This window comes from Pogonomyrmex barbatus, unplaced genomic scaffold, assembly GCF_055798465.1.
Source record: "Pogonomyrmex barbatus isolate J1 unplaced genomic scaffold, ASM5579846v1 scaffold7, whole genome shotgun sequence".
NCBI classification, from domain to species: Eukaryota; Metazoa; Arthropoda; class Insecta; order Hymenoptera; family Formicidae; genus Pogonomyrmex; species Pogonomyrmex barbatus.
The window spans coordinates 9,161,753-9,181,691 of NW_028297171.1; the positions used below are offsets into that span (position 1 = coordinate 9,161,753).

General features: G+C 40.6%; 3 protein-coding genes, 1 long non-coding RNA gene and 1 pseudogene across 9 annotated transcripts in view; 3 read left to right on the top strand and 2 right to left on the bottom strand.

Annotated features, from left to right (window-relative positions):
* The first annotated feature begins 81 nt into the window (after positions 1-81).
* On the top strand, positions 82-4,056 carry LOC105434106 (uncharacterized). 4 transcript variants are annotated; one of them, XM_011649708.2, is made up of 6 exons: positions 82-240; positions 1,697-1,863; positions 1,933-2,057; positions 2,258-2,406; positions 2,646-2,820; positions 2,959-4,056. In XM_011649708.2, exons 2-6 carry the CDS (start codon positions 1,755-1,757, stop codon positions 3,019-3,021), a joined length of 621 nt encoding a protein of 206 aa, XP_011648010.1. In that variant the 5' UTR covers positions 82-240; positions 1,697-1,754; the 3' UTR covers positions 3,022-4,056. The 4 variants fall into 4 exon arrangements, with proteins under 4 accessions (XP_011648010.1, XP_011648014.1, XP_088939723.1 ...); XM_011649712.2 differs by having other exon boundaries at positions 88-240; positions 1,739-1,863; XM_089083597.1 differs by lacking the exon at positions 82-240 and adding an exon at positions 391-503 and having other exon boundaries at positions 1,739-1,863.
* Positions 4,057-4,779: 723 nt separating this feature from the next.
* Positions 4,780-8,672, bottom strand: Sap30 (SIN3-associated polypeptide 30). Its single transcript, XM_011649717.3, has 3 exons — positions 7,589-8,672; positions 6,290-6,517; positions 4,780-5,452 (listed from the first exon to the last, which is right to left on the bottom strand). Exons 1-3 carry the CDS (start codon positions 7,757-7,759, stop codon positions 5,321-5,323), a joined length of 531 nt encoding a protein of 176 aa, XP_011648019.2. The 5' UTR covers positions 7,760-8,672; the 3' UTR covers positions 4,780-5,320.
* A 2,392-nt stretch (positions 8,673-11,064) lies between these two features.
* Positions 11,065-19,939, top strand: part of LOC105434110 (high mobility group protein DSP1-like) — a 20,860-nt gene continuing 11,985 nt past the window's right edge. The window contains exon 1 of one of the 3 annotated variants that reach the window (XM_089082966.1): positions 11,065-11,206. The gene's annotated coding sequence lies outside the window, so the exon portion shown is untranslated. Of the gene's footprint in view, positions 11,207-11,331; positions 11,354-19,939 lie in introns of those variants that run through there. The other 2 variants (XM_089082965.1, XM_089082967.1) reach the window with 2 other exon arrangements.
* On the bottom strand, positions 12,581-14,499 carry LOC148934982 (uncharacterized). The gene is made up of 2 exons (XR_016140798.1): positions 13,690-14,499; positions 12,581-12,673 (listed from the first exon to the last, which is right to left on the bottom strand). It is a non-coding gene; the product is annotated as an uncharacterized LOC148934982 (long non-coding RNA).
* Positions 15,292-19,939, top strand: part of LOC112553096 (uncharacterized) — a 5,017-nt pseudogene continuing 369 nt past the window's right edge.

The window sequence follows — 19,939 nt, forward strand, 5'->3', positions numbered from 1 at the left end:
TACTCAACGTACGCTCTCGTCATAGCATAAAAAGAAACAGACGTACATTTGAGGTTTGGCGAGAGCGAGAGGAGGAAAGTTTTCAGTGCCGTCCAGCGCGGCGATAAGGAACGGCGCTGTTATAGGAAAGGAGTGTTTTTCCGCGAGGTGTTTCCGAAAGTCCGCGGCCGGGGCATCGAGAAAACGAGTGGAGTCGCGATCCTATATCGCGACATTCGCATAGTTGCGAGTCGCAGAGAGGTAATCACTTTTACAGCTGGCATATACGGCGTTGACGCGTCGCGACGGCCGACGACGATTATCGCGGTTAGCAACGTGCGACGTCGCTGAGCGCCGCGGGGACACGGGGGGGGGGGGGGGATGGACGGCGGGGAGTCGTCGGGTCGGTCGCGAGAGATACGATAACCGCGTGTATGAGCGAACACCTGGGGACTGCGAGTACTGCGACGCGCTCCACCGTGGACGTGACGACACGTTGCGTTCGTGTGCGAACACAACAATGCGTACGCCACGCCACGGCATCTGTATCATATCCCGATCCTCTCGGATCTCCCCCGGCTGTTCTCTTTCTCTCTCTCTCTTTCTCGAACGATGTATGTGTGTGTGTGTGTGTGTGTGTGTGTGTGTGTGTGTGTGTGTATGTGTGTCTTATTGCGTGAATACACGATCGTCACCATCGCGGAGGACTGATAATCTCGGTATCCGTGAAATCGAGTCCGATTAGTCCGGTAACCGCCGCCGCCTTCTCCTCTTCCTTCTCTCTTCTCCTATTATCTTCCTCCTATCGCTGATCTTGCCATTTCTTTCACGATCGCGGACCCGTCGCCGCCGCCTCCACCATCAACTCCTCCTCCTCTTCTGTCTCCTCCTCCTCCTCTCGCTTCCGCTTGCGTTGCGTGTTGCGTTCGCGACGCCTGGTAAGTGATTATCGTGCGACCGGACGACGCCGAGAGAGCTCGGACGCGATTCTCGTGAGCCTCTCAGCTTCGCCAAGTAAAAATTTGGGAAAATAGATGATGTTATGTAAATTAGTCGCGTGTACTCTGGCGATAAGATCGAGACTTGTAAAAAGTGGAGTCGATCAGCCTGGCGTCTGAGAAAGAGAGAGAGAGAGAGAGAAAGAGAAAGAGAAAAACTTGTATTACAATTCGTGATGATTCTCGTGATCACTCGATAGTTCGAAGGGAAAGGAGGGACGTCGCGTATATTGACAATGTATCAACTGTATCTCTTCTAGATCTATATCTCTTTTAACCGCGTCTTATATTTCTTTTTTTTTTTGTATTGGAAGTAAGTGTCTTCTTGAATGTCTATAGGAAAGAGAAAGAGAAAAAAGATAAAGATTATGAACGCCGAACGAGCGTCGAAAATAATAAGAGAAAGATCGGTTATTTTTTTCTGTCGCTATTAAAATTCTCGATGATTCCTGCGTAATTAACAGCTCAATATGGATAATTAATAAATAGAGTAAAAACAATTCAACAGAGGAAAAGTTTGTTTTTGAATTTTTATGATTCTTCTGAACACATTGTAAATATTTATTTTAGATTAATCTGAAAATTTAATGCCATTTGGAAACGTTTTTGTTTGTATATTGTGAATTTCATTGTAACATCTATGCGAGTTGTGATATGCAAATCATTCTTTCTCATGTGCAAAAGAAATAATTCAATATTATTATTATTATTATTGACAGATTGATTGTTATTAATAAATCGTGCTACGATCTCTAAACCAGGCAAAATAAGGCAGTCATGGAATCGTCAGACAGGAAGAATGTATATCTTACGAAAACTGGCGACAATTCTTTAAATTCTGGAATGAGGGAGACTATGATCGTCGGTCAGACTAATATGGCACCAGGTATGTAGGTGTAAGAAAACTTGCCATGTGGACATATTATGTATTCTAACTCGTGTATTCTTTTTGTAGAATGTGGTGGTGAAGGTGTGATGAAGCCCAATAATGTATCCAACGTTTCTACCAATCAAGCAAAATGGTCCAGTAGTGGCCAGGGTAAAAATTTCATTATCAATGCAGTGCCAGTAAAAAACGAGGTGCGAAAATCAACAGCGCTTAAATCAATAAACTTAAATTATGCAAAAAGAGACTTTGTAAATTAAAAAGAAATTCATAGAGTCTAAATTTACTTGACTTAGAGTCACATCTAATTGAAGATAATCTGAAGAATGTATCAAGTGTCTCAATCAAAATGTTGAAATATATATTTTGATATTAAATCAATAACATTTTGCAGATTGTACATCTTGAAGATGGTAATGCACATTGCAACAATAAGAAAATGTACTATTACGATAGACACTATACTGGACACGAAGAACCTGAGAGACCGACACGTAGAGGAACAAAGAGATATAGGGACAAGGATGCACCAAAACGAGCACTGTATGTCAAATTGTAAACAGATGACATTTGACAGAATTGTATATTAAATTTCATATTATTAAACACATTTTTTTAGAAACATTAGGAAAAAGCATTTGCATAAATTATAATATTAAATTTGTTTTAATGATTAATTGGGATATACATGCTCTGATATATTTTATTGATTTGAAAAAAATGTTTAATGAATTAAATAATTTTTATGATACTTAACATATCTTTGCGTCAATATGTTATAGATCTGCGTTTTTCTACTTTTGCCAAGAGCTGCGTGGCAAGATGAGAGAATTACATCCTGAGATGGGCGTAGGTGATATCGCGAAAGAATTAGGAAAATTATGGATGAGCACGGATCTACAGACGAAATCCAAATATATGGCCATCGCGGAGGAAGATAGAGCCCGATATGAAAGAGTATGTTGTGACAAAACATGTTTGAAACATTTGTAATTTATTTAATGTATTTCTTGAATTTCCATTAATGTGTAGGTAATAGATTATTTTTACACGCGAGACATTTGCAAATTTAACAATAAGATTTTTAATGCGCAGGAAATCATTGCGTATAACAAGAGAGTTAAAAATTATGATCCAGAAGAAGTTGGAACCGTATAAATGTGACTCATGGGGACAGACAAGGATGACATTATTCTAATTCGAATATTCGAACTGCAACACGATTTCAGGATTTTATTACTAACCTAGAATTATCGATCGTTGTATATATTATGTATACTGTTGATATTGTCCGGAAAAAAAAGAAATTCACTCACAAAAATTCGGTTATATACTTACGATGATAAAACAGCCAATTTTGGAGACAAGTTCCATTTTATAATGAATTTCTATATATATAATGCAGACGCTATATTATACATGACTAACATATGCTTTATATATAATTGTATAAATATAGATTTTATATTTATACAATATATATATATATATATATATATAAACACAATAGAATCCCTTTAATTATTCAAATGCTATTTCATCAAGTATTTGATTATTCTAATGCTCTTTAATAATGTCCAATTAATCTAGCGTATGGTCATTTGGGCATTCGAATAATCGAAAATTTATTACATAAATTTTAAAGATAGTAAAAATAATAGTAATTCAAATAATGGTAATTATTATCCTATATATTACGCTGCATTAATATTAAACAATGATAACGATAACATTTGCGAATGATTAAAACGTACATATTGCACTGTGCACCTGTATCACATTGTAGAGTACAGTCAATCGTTTCGCCGAGACATAAATGATAATGCGAATAAAAGAGGTTAAATAAATCGAAACAGTAAGGAAAAAGCAAAATGAATCTGTAAAATCTTAAAACAAAACTATGTGTAACGTATATCAAGTTTATCGCAGAAGATTGTTAATGATATAATCTTGCTACCTCGTAATAATTGATTTTATCAAAGGGAATAATTTGAATATGCAGTGGGCAAGAAAAAATATGCATTGCAAAATTTATTGTCGATCGTTTAGAAATAAACGATATTTCCTACTTCAAACAAGAACATTATATAAATGCACCGTTAGAAGAAAAGGATTAGCTATACATAGCGTTTCTAATATACTTATTACAGTATCGTAACAATCATCGTGATAATAAAGAATTTAAATCTTTGATATTTGTTGAACTTCCAATCGAAAACAGATGATTTTTAATAAAATATCTTTAAAAAAGAAACCATCCTTTGAAAAGTCATGAATTTCAAATATTTAAAAAAAGATTTATCGAATCAAAATGTAATAAATGACGAAAAGTTAGAAGACTTTTTTTATTTCACCAATAATGGCATTAGTCAATAAATATTACTAGACAATTTTTTGTTTTTCTCGTATTTCTGTTACATACCTGTGTTAAGATTCAGTTAAATATGTACTATTTCCTGCGTACAGTAAGTTGTTGAATAAAAAACGCGCTAAATTTTTTTTACGTTCCAAGAAGAATACGTATCTGTACGTTTCTTCACTCACTGTAGACGTGTTTAATAAGTTAAATTTACATGCGAATTATTGTCTCAACAGACGGACGTAACATATTTATCAAAGTGCGCAATAAATGGATCGAAAATACGAGTTAATGATAATAACTGCCCTGCTAATAAATATAATTGGAGGTACAATAGAAAGTAAAATAAGAGGACTAAATGAAGTCTTTATACATGTCTTGTCGGACACTACATATTCATATTTTAAGCATAGATATATATATATATATATATATATATATATATATATATATATATATCTCAGGGAATTATATCAAGATCCCGAAACGACGAAACATATATTCTATGTATTTTCTTTTTTTTCAATAAAGGTAAAGATAGATAAAAATGCATTGACTTCACAGAAGTTGTTTATTTCACAATAACTGCGGATTTTATTTCTTTCCGAGCAGCTATTTTCAAAGTATATCGCCACCCGCGATTTCTAAAACGGAATCGCGAGCGCGTATTTTGTACATTTTTACATTCCGTCAACTTCCATATATGCATACATAAGAAGTGCGACAAGAGAAAAATAAAATAGTGAATGACTTTGATGTTGGACATATGTACATACATACATATATATTTATAGATATATGTGTTACTGTAAAACATTTCATATATACATATATTACATATACAATATAATAGATACATACATGTATGCATACACATCTATTATGTTTTAATATGTTTATATTGTATATGTATGTACATATGTATATATATATATATATATATATATATATATAAGTATATATATAATTTTTTAATGGACAGATTATAAAATACATATACGTATTAACAAGTAAAAATCGAAGTAAGAATTACATTTATCACATAACTAACGTATAATATTACAATAGACATTGTGTTTAAATCCCCGCTACACAACGTTATGTCGTGTCACTACTACTTAAACCGTTCTTTTGGTCTAACTTATTCGCGTTTGTCTTAACTGTATATATGAAAAAGCTGAGAGCTTCCTTCTCCACGACTGGGATGGTCTTGAAATGCTTCATGACAGTCTACAAGAAAAATTTCATATAAATGTAAATTTCATCATCGTGAAAATGTCAATAACATTAAGCGCATACATTTGAAAATTATTAAAAAAAAAAGTAATAACAGTGAAGATATAACAAAAAATGAGACGATAAATACACATTGAAAATTAAAATTAAATAAAAATAAAAAGTTATTCATTTTAATATTAATTTTTATTAATACAATTATAATTCAAAAGCATTTGAATTTTAAAACAAGGTGAAATCGTGGACAGGTCGAATTCAGATTAGGATTAGGTTAAATAGAAGGGAAAGTTCATTGGAGTGGGTAGTGCAGAGGGCGGTGCTTCTCCCACTCCACTCTGAACTTCCCACGCTTGTGATTCTTATATATTATTGTCCGTTAATAATATGAATGATTATCATATCATATTTTTTAGTGTATTTTCACTGTACATTTCATTATTTTTTTCCTAAATTATTTTGAAAATAATAACAAACTTTGCATTACATTTAAAGCAAATATATATTTACTCAGAGTAAACTAAGAGTAAACATATATTTACTTTTTTTAGCATAAATTATAATTTTATTATAATAATCATTATTGGAGAAAGATACGGAGAGATGAACTAATTTTATTTATCTACTATTTATAATATCTTAAAATCTATAGATATGTATAGAGTTGTCATACATTCTATTTTTACAAATAATTCATACAATAATTAATATTTACATATATATTAATATGTAAAATAATGTTTATTTATATATGGTACATAAAGCAATTCTTATTCTAGTACATTTTATATTTACCGCGCATGCGAGATAAGAGAATAATGTCACAGTACTTACTTCCGCCAACTGAGACTTGTTGAGACCCGGCCGTGTGGAAATCTTGTAGTGCCTTTTGTACCGTCTCAAAGTGCCAACTTGTAACTGGTAGAGATCGACTTCAGGGATGTCGTTGTCAGTTTCACCCGAGTCTTCTTCGGAGTCTTTACGTCTACGTTGCTGCTGCTGCTTGGTTCTCGCACACTGGATCACTTGTTTATGGTAATCACAGATGTATATATGTCGTGCCTACATAATATACAAGGAAAAAATGTAATAGAAAATGTAACAACAATCATTATGTGCAAAAATATATATATATAATAGTGTTGGCATGAGATAGTTTGCAGAAAATACTTCACTTGAACAATGTCTTAATTTTATTAAATGTCCATTCATTAAAAATTTCAGAATCAAAATCACCAACAAGATACTATTAAAGACCAACAATCTTATAAGAATTCGCATTCGGATGTGTAAAATTTAAATAATTATTAATTTATGATGATTATTAATTTATGATTATGATTTATTATTATTCTATTTATTATTATATTTCTTAAATATGTACATATATTTACAACTTGATGATATTTAATTTTATTTAAAATTGCATTATAATTATTATCTATGTTTACCTAGAAAAATAATTTTAATTTTGATATAGCATTATAAGTATGCATATTTATTTATAAAATATTTATATAATAAAAAATGAATTGAATAATCACAAATTTGTATCAATAGTCGATAATATTTATATTTTTCAATTATTTCTGGGACACGAAATTTATTCAGAATTGAAAGTCTTTAATAGTTCGGTTGCAAAACGAATAAAGTAATACGTGGTAGTTGACGATCTTTCTTATAAAAATATTCGATTTTGTAAAAGGATTTTTAAAAAGTTCTTAAAAGTTTCAATCATTACTTGATATGCTTTTCCTTTCAATTTCAAGTGTTTTTGATAAGAACGCAATGAGATATAAAATTAGATTATATCATAATAAACATTCCTTTGTTTAAATATTTGTTATCTCTTAATATCTTTCTACCGGTATTGAACATAGTTTTATAACTGAAATAATCGCGTGTTGTAGCCGATGGTAATCGCGGATAACAAACCAGTTGTTAGTGATCTTTGTGGTGGCAAACGCGTCGAATAATAAAAATTCGTTTTTTTTTTTTTTAATTTTGCGATCTCGATAAACAACGATTCGAAAGACAGAAATACAGTCGGCGGTGCTCTGAATTTTCGAGAGAGAATTGACGTAGCGGAGCGATACTTGCGTGCACGCGACCGCCTCGCTATGTTAAACTCACCATGTGATCGAGATTCAGCTTGAGCCGTCGTTGAGTGACGGTTTTCTGGATGCGTTTGCTGTAGGACGCGTTGCCGGCCGGGCGGGAACATCGCTCGCTCTCGTCGATGAGACAGCAGATCTGGTCCGCCGCACCCCGCGAGTCCTCCTCGCCGGTACTGAAGCCGTTCATTCTAGTCCGATTGGGAACAACACTCCACGAGATCGCGAATCGTCCGGCTGCGAGTCCACTGACGTCGTCCACGCCGACGACGACGACGGCGTCGGCGAGGGTGACAATGACTATGACGACGACGACGACGACGACGACGACGACGACGAAGATTCGCACGGTCCGAGCACTCGTGTCAAAAATCCTCACTGGAGCAGTCGACGGCCGCGGGACGACGACGATGGTGGCGATCGCACGCTGAGCGACGTCGCTCGTTCATAATTCTCCTCCGCGCACGAGGCTAGCCCGCCGTGCCGTGCGACTTCTCCTGCGTTCCCTTACTTGTTCCTTCAGCGAATCCGTCTGTCTGCGTGCCTTTCGATCGGGACGATGCGTATAGTGATCTCGTGCCGGGACAACTCGAGCCGAAGCCGAGCCGGAATTGAATCGAGTCGGATCAAGCCAAGCCCCAAGCCTTGCCAAGCCGACCGCGCCACGCCGCGCCGCGCCGCGCCGCGCCGCGTCGCGACGCGTCGTGCCGTGCCGTGTCGCGTCGCCGGGTCGCGATCGGTCGGCGACGTGCCCGTACAGCTGAGGAGCCGGTCGCCGCTGGGAATGCGGGAAGAACGGATACCCTCGAAGGTCTCACGGTCACGCACCACAGAAAACTCGCGACTCACCGGCAATCCTCTGTCGGATAATCCCGATCGACGCCTCGTCGTTAAACGCGAGATAAGGTACGCCGTTCCGTGACACCGCGGACACGCACGCAATTATCCACCACTACCGGAACTCCAACGGATTTCTCGTTCGTGATGAGATGAACGATATTGCACGACGCCAACGTCAACGAGGACAATGACAGATCGAGCGATACATCCGAACGCATTCGCTATCTGTTTTCGACTGCGCATCTGTAAAATGTTTGTCCACGATACATGCAAAGCGGAGTACGCGGCTACGCGGTTCCAGGGGCCGCTCTTTCTCGATGCGCATGCGTGGTACAAAAGGCCTATTATACCGACCAACCTTTCTCGATAGAGAGAGAGAGAAAGAGAGAGTGAGTGAGTGAGTGAGTGAGTGAGTGAGTGAGTGAGTGAGGCAGAGGCGTTCCTATTTGTTTAGCTGCCAATTGAATACGTTCACTCACGTTGGCCGATCCCTAGAAAATTTTCAGTGGACGATGTATCAATACGTTTGCTCTAATTTGTTCTATTTTACTGATATTTACCTACATATACATATAAATGTAATGCCTCTTTTTATATTAGTCATCTAAATTTATTTATAATAATTTAATGTTATTCTTTCATTTATTACATATCTAGCCCTTATCTTTATTTACATATGCATGACTTGCAGAATTTTTTTATAAAATAAATATTTCTTATAACTTGACAGTTCTGGACGCTACGTTGCATTACAAATCGATGAGATAACCTGTAATTTCTTAATTTTTTTCTATATTTATACAAACATTCTATATTTATAATACGGATTATATATTAGCATATAAATTTTAATTGTGTAAAAGTATTTATTATTTTGCATAACTTAATATAAGATTTAAGTTTTACGTCCACGATGAAATCGGAAAATTTCGAAAAAAAAATTGACCAATCGCATTTGAATAATTCGGCCAATGCAATTGGTCAATTCTCTTTTCGAAATTTCGAGGTCTCGGGCCGATTTCTAGCATCGTGAACATAAGGCTTTAATAAAAACCTACATTTTGTCGGTAAAAAAGACATGTCGGGAATCGCCTTAACTGTCGTATAAAAATGCTATCGCACATGCGCAGAAATGAGTCATATATATCTTTCTTTTTTTATAACTTGGATTTTTGAGCTATCTGAAATAAAGATACATATTCCATTTATACTCTAAATTGGTAACATGCCATTTAAAAAAGAAAAAGCATTAGTTCAACTCTGCGCACAATAAAGGAAATATTAGGAACAGAAATAAATATTAAATTTTGAAAATGAAAATTCGGAATAAAGACTAAATGTAACGCACATGTTTAATATTTCTTTTAATTTTTCTAATTTTATTTCTAAAATTTAATATTTATTCTTGTTCCTAATATTTCCCCCATTGTGCGCAGTCTAACTTTGGGCATTAACAAAAATGACCGGTCTTAGCTCATCAACTTCCGATACAAGTATATCTAGCTATTCGTGTGTCATGACTCTGGATCGACTACGTTCGATGGTGTGACATCCATGTGCACATTTCGAGTGAACGAATACAGTGACGCCATTTTGATTGCTCAAGTAGAAATCATCGCGAAAATTAATGATTATTTATTTGTTGCGATTCTGTATTTCATGTCTTACTTTGGAACATATTGGAAAACAATAGCTAAAAAATCTTACATTATAATATATATATATATATATATATATATATATATATATATATATATATATATATAGATTTCGACAAAGAATGGAGGAAGGTGAAAGAGTAAGCGAGACAGTAGAATCAACAAATTTATCATTATGGCCGCGAATACCGAACATCTTTCAAATGGATTCATCCATTTTTAATTGTAAATTGAATTTTATGAAAAGTTTTCAATGAGCAAAAGGACAAAAATCAACTCTCGATATCACAAACATTCATTTTGGTGTATTGACATGTTCCCCATTTATATAAAAATTAATTTTTGATCATTTTGTTGAATCAAAAATGCCGATTGAAATGATCAATGTAACTTAAGAAACGTACATATACATAAAACCTATTTACAAGTTTTATCAATTCGATTTTTTCTTATTGAATTTAAAAAAAAAAATTTTGTTCTGAGAAAAGAAAAATTGGATGAAATCATTTTCCTTTTATATAATATAGTCGTCTAAACATTTTTGCTTTATTACGAATGAAAATTCTCCGCTTCGAAACAGGTGTTTTTTTTTTTTTTTCATCTAGACTGCGAGGAAGAAAGAGTGGAGATGCGAGTTTTCCTCGTAGATTTTTCCGCGCAATGTTGGCGATCCTGCGTGAAATCGCCGTGCCGCGCCGCGTCGCTTCGTTGTCATTTGGCGCCACCTACGATAGAAACGATGCCTAACCTCTACAATCACGCATAGACGGCCGCGAAGATCCATTGTCGAACAAAACAAACGACGGCGTACGGTATCGGCCGTTCGATCGGCTGTACTTGGATAAGACGATCGCGGCGACGATCGGCGTGGCCGCGTTCGCCGTCGAACGATCGGCTTTGCCCGCACGCATTTTCCCGCCCTTTCGACCGGCCGACATTTTATTTGGTGGGGGGCAAAAAGAAACGCACCAAAACATAAAAGGTCGGCGCTGATTGGCTTACTTTTTGCGGCTTATCTGAAATAAGCCAATGGTAATGGGAGATTTTCCCCGTACAGTGGCCGTATGCCGCACGAGTGGCGTGGGGTCGCGATATTCGAAGCTGAAGAATCCTTTTAGCCGTAGCGGATCCCGTTCCAGGTAAGAAAAATCCAAATATTTTTCGCGGGCCGCGTTGACAGATCCGCGGGACGCCGCGTGGATGCTCCGCGCGTACGTACGGACCGTCGGACCCGCCCAACGCGAGCGTGTCCGCTGGCCGTAGGCCGCTACCGTGCTGCGTTCTTCGTACGTATACCTTTTATTTCCGTACTACCGTCAGCACACGGCAGCAAATGGCTGCCCGGGCGGACGCGTCGTGCGCGTACGCCTCGTCGTTGTGTCGTCTCGTCGCGCGTTATTGAGATACCGTGCGACGAATGGACGAATGAACGACACGGCGAGCCTCGACGACGCGGATCGTATCGTGGAGACGCTCGCTGTCGCGGCCGCGGCCGCGATCGCCGTAGCCGCCACCGCTCGCTCGCTCACTCGCTCGCTCCGCCGCGTCAACGATGTGTTGACGTCAGGCCTTATGCGCGCGTGCACATCTCAAGTTTTGCGTTGCTCGCGCTCATGTCGTGCGTTGCATCGCGGCAATCGGACCTCTCCGAGGATGATAATGTGGCCGTAGTCGAAAAATCAATTGCACTCTGTGTCATCGTTCCCACCGTGCATGGCGCGGTATATGGGACGCGCTGCCAAGTCATCTTCCCGCTTCCGAATCTCTCGAAAGCTGTCAAGAATGAGCGAATGAGCGAGCGAGCGAGTGAGCTGATCTCTCGGGAACCTCGGAGAAGATCGTGACATCTTCTATTTCTGTCTCTTTCTCTCCTACTTCCTCTCCTCCCGCACCCGTCGCTCGGATTATTTTTCTCGGCGTGTATTCGTAACGCGTTCGTTATTGCCAGCGAAATAGATCGCGATGCTCGCGAGCGAACGACCGAGGAGTTGGCGGGAGACGAACGGAGGGCGAGATAGAATAACAGAGAGAGAGAGAGAGAGAGAGGAGTGAGACAGAGAAAGAAAAGTGTTTACACATAAGCATTTCTCCTACCGACGATGCATCTTGCGCGCGCGAAGCGCGGCGTAGCGTAAAGGTGCGTCCAGACTTGTTATATTGCGCGTCACATTGTTGTGAGCGACGACGTATCGCAACCAACATGGTTGTAATCCGTTGTCGTGCCATATTCACGTTCTGTCGCGATACGAAAAGGAGCGGAGGAGGTGAAGGAGGAGGACAAGGTTTACAATATATCTATTTTATTTATTTAAACGTCGTTTTTTTTTATTCGAGTGTAATTATGAGTTTGAACATGCGATTTAAGTGCGCGGTAACGACGACGAAGATGCCAAAAGCGAGCGTGTCGTCAGTCGATTCGCTTGACGTCTTTTTATTCGGTCCGCTAGTCGTCGTTCGACACCGCTTCTCGTGGGTAGATACTTCCTGTTGCCATACGATACACATGGTCCGTGTTTCTTCATTTTTTTTTCCTCCTTTTAGCTATACTCCTTGTATTTTGTTTCAATTTTCGTCCATCTTTGATATTCAATTATGTGTGTACGACCCTGCATAAGTTCAGTCACATTATTATTGGCGAGCGTATCATATTAAAATGGCATTAATGGAATTGACGATTCTAAAACATTTTGAACGTCCGACCGATAATTTAATTTTAATGTGAATGTGAATGTCGGTAAAACAAAGGACAAAACGATCATTAATTTCTAATTTTTTATTTCTAATTTGTTTATTAAATCATTAGACTACGATCAAGACTACGATCAAGACTGTAATTAATTATCTTGCATATTTTTACATAAATCTTTTTCTATTTTGATTGCAAAAGGTGCAATGTAGTGCAGCTAAAAGGAGCAGGTCCCTCGCACGAAAAACGCGCGATCGATGGATATCCGGATGGACGCGCGATATTCGGGAACTAAAACCGGTGCAGCAACAATGTGTAATTCCGCAACAAGTTCAGATTTCACCGAGTGTTTTTTCGCGTCTATAACGTAGAAAATATAGAATAGTACAAGTGTACAAAAAATAGCGTTAATCTTATGACATTTAATAGTGATGTCGTATCATCAGTAAATATTCAAAATCAATAGAGTTTTCGACTTCAATGGGAATTTGGCTCTGATCGACTAATGACGTCATATAATCTACTTTAGCTTATTAAGATTATGATACAATTGATAGTAATCATATTTGAACGGTTAAATACGTAGTATTCAAGAGAAACAAAGTTGAAAATATAAATATACAAAATTTATTCCACAATAAATTTATTAATAATTTAATATTTTAAACATTTTTTTTACACATTTTTAATTGTGCGAAACATAATTATATTTTTACAAATTTGTAGACTTGTATTAATTTTGATTTGACTAATTATAATGTTTTTATAAACGGGATAGCAAGTATATAGGCGAGTTATATATTCTATACAATGTAAGAAGAATTAAATAAGTACAAAGGCTCTTGAGATGTAAACAATAAGTGAGAGAGAAAGGCCAACTAAGAACTAGCGCTATTAATGGTGTGCAATATAATTGAAGAATTAAGTTTCGTTTACTTGATTTATGACTTGTGCCACTTCTACAATCACACATGTTTCTTTTCCGGTTCCCAATAGGAATCTCGAGTGTTCCTCGGGACACCCTGTGTATAAACGAGCGTCGTGTATCATAACGTTGCGCCCCATGGTGTTTCAAGCCTCGCGAGCACTCACGGAGCTTTAACGAAGCTTAAACTCGCCTATATACTTACACATTGACTATAGTCCATGTCCAAAGGAAAACACACAGCCGCAAACATTTTTTTTTTTCTTTATTCGATGCACAACATCTCTTCGATCGATTATCCGTAAAAGCGCTCGGTTGGAACAAATCGCACCTCTCCCCACATGCCCCTCGATCCCCCACACCTTCGTGTTCGTTTCGGATAATCGGCTTTCCGTTGTGCACGCTAAGAATTACGAGCTAGAGTTATGAGTTATCTAAGAGTTACATCATCGGTGTGCTACGAATAAACGCGCGATTATGATTTGTTTCTTTTGATTGCGCGAAATTTTTGTCCAAAAGTCTCCTTGGGTGAATCACATCGGGATTATTGAGTTTTATCAAATTGTTATAATTTCGTGCGGAACACTTGATCTTGAGAATTAAATAGAATCAGAGATATTGTTTTCTAATTAGAGGTTTTCTATCAGTGAAGCAGTCTATTCTATATTAATAGCTATCCGCAGTTTTTATTGAAAAACTTAATTGAAGATAGTCTTGATACGTGATATTATTCGATAAATGAATCCTGGAATTTTGTATACGTATTTACTAAATTAATGATGAGTCAAACTCATCAATTTTTGCGAAGCAAGCTGAAACAAATAAGAGCCAAATAATGAACATATAAAGATGAAATATATATAATTTCTGAAGAAATATTAATAGAGCATATTAGAATTGTATTGAGTTTTTTTAGTCGCAAAATAAACAAATCTTTAATATTATGGACGAAGTAATAAAAATAGCCTTGAGTATAAATGCGTATTAAATAAGCAACTTATAATAAAAAATATATTTATATTTATAAAAATATATAACTATTATTATATATAAGTATTATTACTATACATACATTATTTGTATTTGATTATCATAAAAATTTTCATAGTTAATTAGTTTATATAAAATAATTTAATTATTTTTACGTTATTGTTTTTTATGATAGTGTTTTTTTTTTGATAGAATTTTGCAAAACAGTCTTTTTTTGTTTAATGTTATTTCTGTTAAAAAGACGAAAAAACTGATTTTGCGGCGCAATTGAAGAATTTTGAAAGTTAATGTATGCAAAGAAATCTGAGCTTTTTTTAAAATGTGTTTATATAATTCGTAAACACGTCGAAATGTGCCGATAATCAAACTTTACCTCGGTCGACATATTTATATACATCGGCTCTTTTTGTTTCAACTGTCCGGTAAAAGGCACGTCGACGGGGCGCGACAATTGTATCGCCACATGGCGCGATTTGAAGCCCTCGAAAGGGCAGATGGTGCGACTCGAAGGGTTCCCGCTGTTGTGACACCATTGTTTCTGTCCCGCGTAGCTGCCCGCGAGCGCATTGTATTAGATAAAGAATTATGATACACATATCGAAAAAGTAAGTAAATGCACGCAATGTATTTCAACGCTTATGTCAAAACGTGGGAATCGGAACGAGCGTAAAGCGCCCTTTCCCTCGTTTACCTAACGGATCGGAGATCTTTTGGAATCCAAACAGCGATACCGAGGCTTGCGTAAGAAAATTATAAGCTGTAGGAAAGTCTTATTTCGATTTACCCCAGGATCGAGACAAAACTTGAACGCGGATATATTTCAAATGAGATAAAATCTCGCTGCAACGTTAAAAAGAACAATTTTTGAAGCTCGCAAAGTCTGGCAAGAGTCTCATTGGACGTAATTCGTTGGATGATTGAATATTCGATCTCTTGAAGTCACGTTTCGAATCGAACATTTTGTATTTTCGAAGCCGTGTGCTCAGCGTATTTCGAACGCAATGTAGAGGTATATCCGTGTGGAATCGGCCGGTCCGGTTCGGGCCGTCGTCGTTGGGCCATACCAACATGATTGGGAAACTTGAATCTCTCATCCGGCTCTTCTTCTATTCCGTGCTCTTTTGGCTTTCAACGTTTTCCTTTTCGTATATTTCACGTTTTCTTCGATTCATTCTCCCATTTTGTTCCGTTAAAAGTACGCTAATTTCAACGTTTTCATACGTTCCACACGTACATGTTCGTTAGGTTGCCAATGCTGGGCCCTGGGAATGCGCGATAGCTTTGTCCCTCTTCGTCTTTCTCGCGCCGCTAGTTCTCTCATCTCTCTCGTGCCCGCGTACCCCAACTCCCCTCGCCTCCTCCTGCTCCTCTTCCTTTCCCCTCTAACCTCAACAACGCAGCTACCTCTCCACTGCCTCTGTCTCCCTCGATTACCTCGTCTCTCTCGCTCGCGCGTCTTATTGACCCGGACCCGGTTCTCTTCTCCTCTCTCTTCGATTCGCGCGCCGGGTTACCCGCCGCCTCACGACGGTAAGGGTTATCAGGGGGGAGGAGAGAGAGAGGTGGGTGGTGGAGGAGGAGAAAGAGAAGGAGGAGGAGGAGGAGGAGGAGGAAACACGGAGCAACGGGAGAGAGACGGGGAGGACAGGTCCGACGCACAGGTCCCGCGATATACATTTTCATTTCATCTTCCTGGCGCGCTATCGGAGACAGAGAAAGGTAGAAAGAAAGAGGAAAAAAGAAAGTAGCAGCGCGAGCGCGCTCTGAGGAAGAAGGGATCGGGAAAAATTTCGGCCATTCCCCTTGAAGCGCGTCGATCGGCCGGCTTTTTTATCAAGTTCGCGCGAGCGAATCGGAATTTGCGCGATTCGCGACTTCGCTCGCGAGAAAAAAAGAACATGAGGACTGCACGTTGTGGGAGCAGTGTGAGCGTTACATTCCTGCGGTTATGTATCGATAAAGAGATAATGAGGGTTACATATGACGAAAAAATTAGCGCGCATCCTTGAACGAATAGCACGGCGAATTGATAAAACCAATTGTAGGGCCCTTGAATCGCAATAATACATTCTCTACTAAAAACCAACTAGTTCGAGATATTTGAACGAGAAAGGAATTTCGACCGGTATTGAACGAGCCGTTTGAAGCGGTGATTTAAAAAAAACATGATTATGACAGAGACGTTATTATTCTCGGTGCTTATTGTAAAGGTATTTCTTTCGTGTAATGACGTCTAGTCATGGTATACGTAAATTCGGCTTTGAATCATCACATGAAGCGTGAACCGAATTTCGCGTAGTCGATTCTCGGGACACATTTCACCGTGGAACGTGAAATTTCATCGCTACCCGAAGGTTCTTCCGTATCGACCGACAAAGAGAGCGACCCGGTCGTCGCCGGTCGGTAATGATAGCGGGCGCGCGTCCACGTCCACGTCCTCGTCCTCGTCCTCGTCCTCGTCCTCGTCGCGCGTTCACGTTACGAGCGGAAAAAGGACGTAAAGCGGCAGTCGCGAAAAGTAGGAAGCGTCCGATGTGGGGCAAATTCCAGCGAGCTAGCGAGAGCGTAGCAGCGTAGCGAAACTAAGAAGAAAAAAGAGAAGAGAGAGAGGCAACAGAAGAAAGAGCATGCAATGACGACGACGACGAGGAGTCAGCCAGTCGGTCGCGATAGATGTGTCTCTTTTTTTCCTTCTCTTTCCGCATGCTTCTCTTTCTCTGCCTAAAAGTTGACCTCGAGTTTCAAGGGTAGAGAAGGGTTCGCAGTCGTTTCTGCGCCTCGCGTTTGCCCCCTTCCCCTCCGCTCGTATCTTACTGAGGGACCGTACGGCGAGTCGCGCGCGCGGCTCTCGAATTCTCTACGAACGGAGAGAGAACGGAAGAGGAGAAAGCAACGTTGCCTGTAGCGCGACGGCAGTAGACTCCCGCCATCCCCACCGGCGGTATAACGCCGTTCGATTGGCCGGTACGCTTAGGTTCTCCTTTGTGAGCGGGCGGGTGAAAGCGTGCTTGGCAACGTCGCGAGAGTTTGCCGGCGTCCGCTGGAAGGAAGGCTGAACTAGCACGAGTGTGAGAGAGTGAGAATGAGAAAGAAAGAGAGAGAAACATATATATATATAAACAGAGAAGGAGGGAGAGAGAAAGAAGGACAGAGAGCGAACGAGACACCCGGCAGAGGGGCGTGGGGAGAACGATAGGGAAAAGACAGAGAGGGAGTGATTGAAAGAAAGATAGACAGATAGACGAGGAAAGAGAGGAAGAGAGATCGTATGAGCGCGTCCAAGCGGTCCGTTCTCCTCGCCAGGTTCGCCCTCTGTGTGTGCGACGTCGCGTGTAGTGACTCGGTAGAGGCGAGAGAGAAGCGAGTCTCGCGCGCGCGTACGCTTCTCCAATGTGAAAAAGCTATTGCTACACTAATACTCTGCTACTACTACTACTACTACTACTATACTACTATTACTACCACTACTACTCTACTATTACTACTCTACTACTAAGTCGCTGTTACTACTAATACCACTACTCTATCGCCACCATCGTCATCGTTAGCGGCGTGCTCATCGGATGTGCCGGCGTCGCTTTGCTTCGCGTTGCGTCGCGTCCCGCCAAACCGAACCGAACCGAACCAAACCAAACCAAATCAAGCCGAGTCGCGCGGAGCCGTGTGTGCGTGTTTATAACGCGCTGAACAGGAACACCGGCGTCCCGCGGACGCGCGTGACGCGTCTCCCGCGTCACGCTTAGGCGCCGCAGAGTTCGTCGTCGGAAAACGCTGTTGCGTTGCTGTTGCTGCTGCTGCTGCTGCTCCCCGACATTGTATCAAGGACGCGGTGTGTACACCCGTATCCTTGCGTCGGCGCCGCCGTCGCCGCCACCGCCGCCGCTGGAAGAAGGAACCACCGTCGAATAAGCGAGTTTCGCCGCGGGACGGTGTACGGTGGAGAGAGAAAGCAAGACAGGACTGGTGGGTTAAATAAAGACAAAGAGACGAAGAAAAAGATAGAGTGAGAGAGAAAGCAAGGAAGAGAGAGAGAGAGAGAGAGAAAAAGAAGGCGTGAGAGAAAGAGAGACGAAGCGGCGTGAGCGTTCGACGTCGTTGCTCCTCGTCGTCGATGGTGGGGAAGCAGAGGGAAAAAGAAAGAGCTAGAGGGGGAGAGAGAGAGCGCCCTCCCCTACTCACCCGCCCGCTCGCCTCCTCTGCCCGCCGCCGTACCTACTCACGGAGCTAACGAACGGTCGAGCGTAGCGTCGAGTAGACCGCATCCCAAGTATAACGTACGTACATACGTATATTCACGGGAAACTGTGAAGCTAAGCGCGCCGCGGCGTGTTCTACGCGCTTGTTACGCGTGAAGAAAAAAAACGGAAAAAGAAAAGGACGGGGGAAAACATCGTTCCGCCTGCGTTCGCGATGCGAGTAAGCGAGCACGGGCGAGTACGAGCGTTACAGTGATCGGTGTTCTTCTCGTAGCGCGGTGTTCAACCGTCGCCGCGTCGGCCGCGGTTAAACGCGGGCAGTGCTGTGTGACAGTGAGAACGCGTTTGAATCGCATGCGTGTGTGGTGCGAGTCTTTCCTCTCCTGTCCGACGTCTAAGCGTTCGTACCAGCGAGTTCTCGCGAGTGTGCGAATGTGAGACGGATTCTCCGGTGTATGTGCGCGAGCGAGCGAGAAAACGAGAGAGGAAGAGAGAGAAGGAACAATATAGAGCTCGCCGTCTGTGTGCGCTGTGCGTGCACGCGGGATGTTACCGAGTTATATGAGCGTGCGAGCGCGCGCGTGTGCGTGTGAGTATTAGAGAGAGAGAGAGATAGAGATAGAGAAAGGGAGGAAGAGAGAAAGACGCGCACAGCGAGAAAGAAAGAAGGACGGACGGTTGGAGGGAGGGAGAGAGGAAAGAGAAAGGGAACTCTAGCGCGTGCATGTGTGCGTGCGCGCGCGCGGGTGAGCAATTCCTTCGTGAATTCTTCTTTTCCCTCGCTGGTGTTGTATCACCGGCGAGTAAAACGAGAGGCTGAGGACGCGCTGACGGACGTACGGACGTACGTCGCGTGTACGATATGTCGGAGCACCACCGCGTGGCCCGGTGGCTGGGGGACTGCGAGCCCGGGTAATCGAGAGGATGCCTCTGGCGGTGCCGCCTGGTGGCCCTCCGGTCTGAACACTGTCCAGACCGATCAACAGCAGCAGCAGCAGCAACAACAACAGCAACAACAGCAACAAAATCTGCATCAACATCTTATGAACCAGCAGCAACAGCAACAACAGCAACA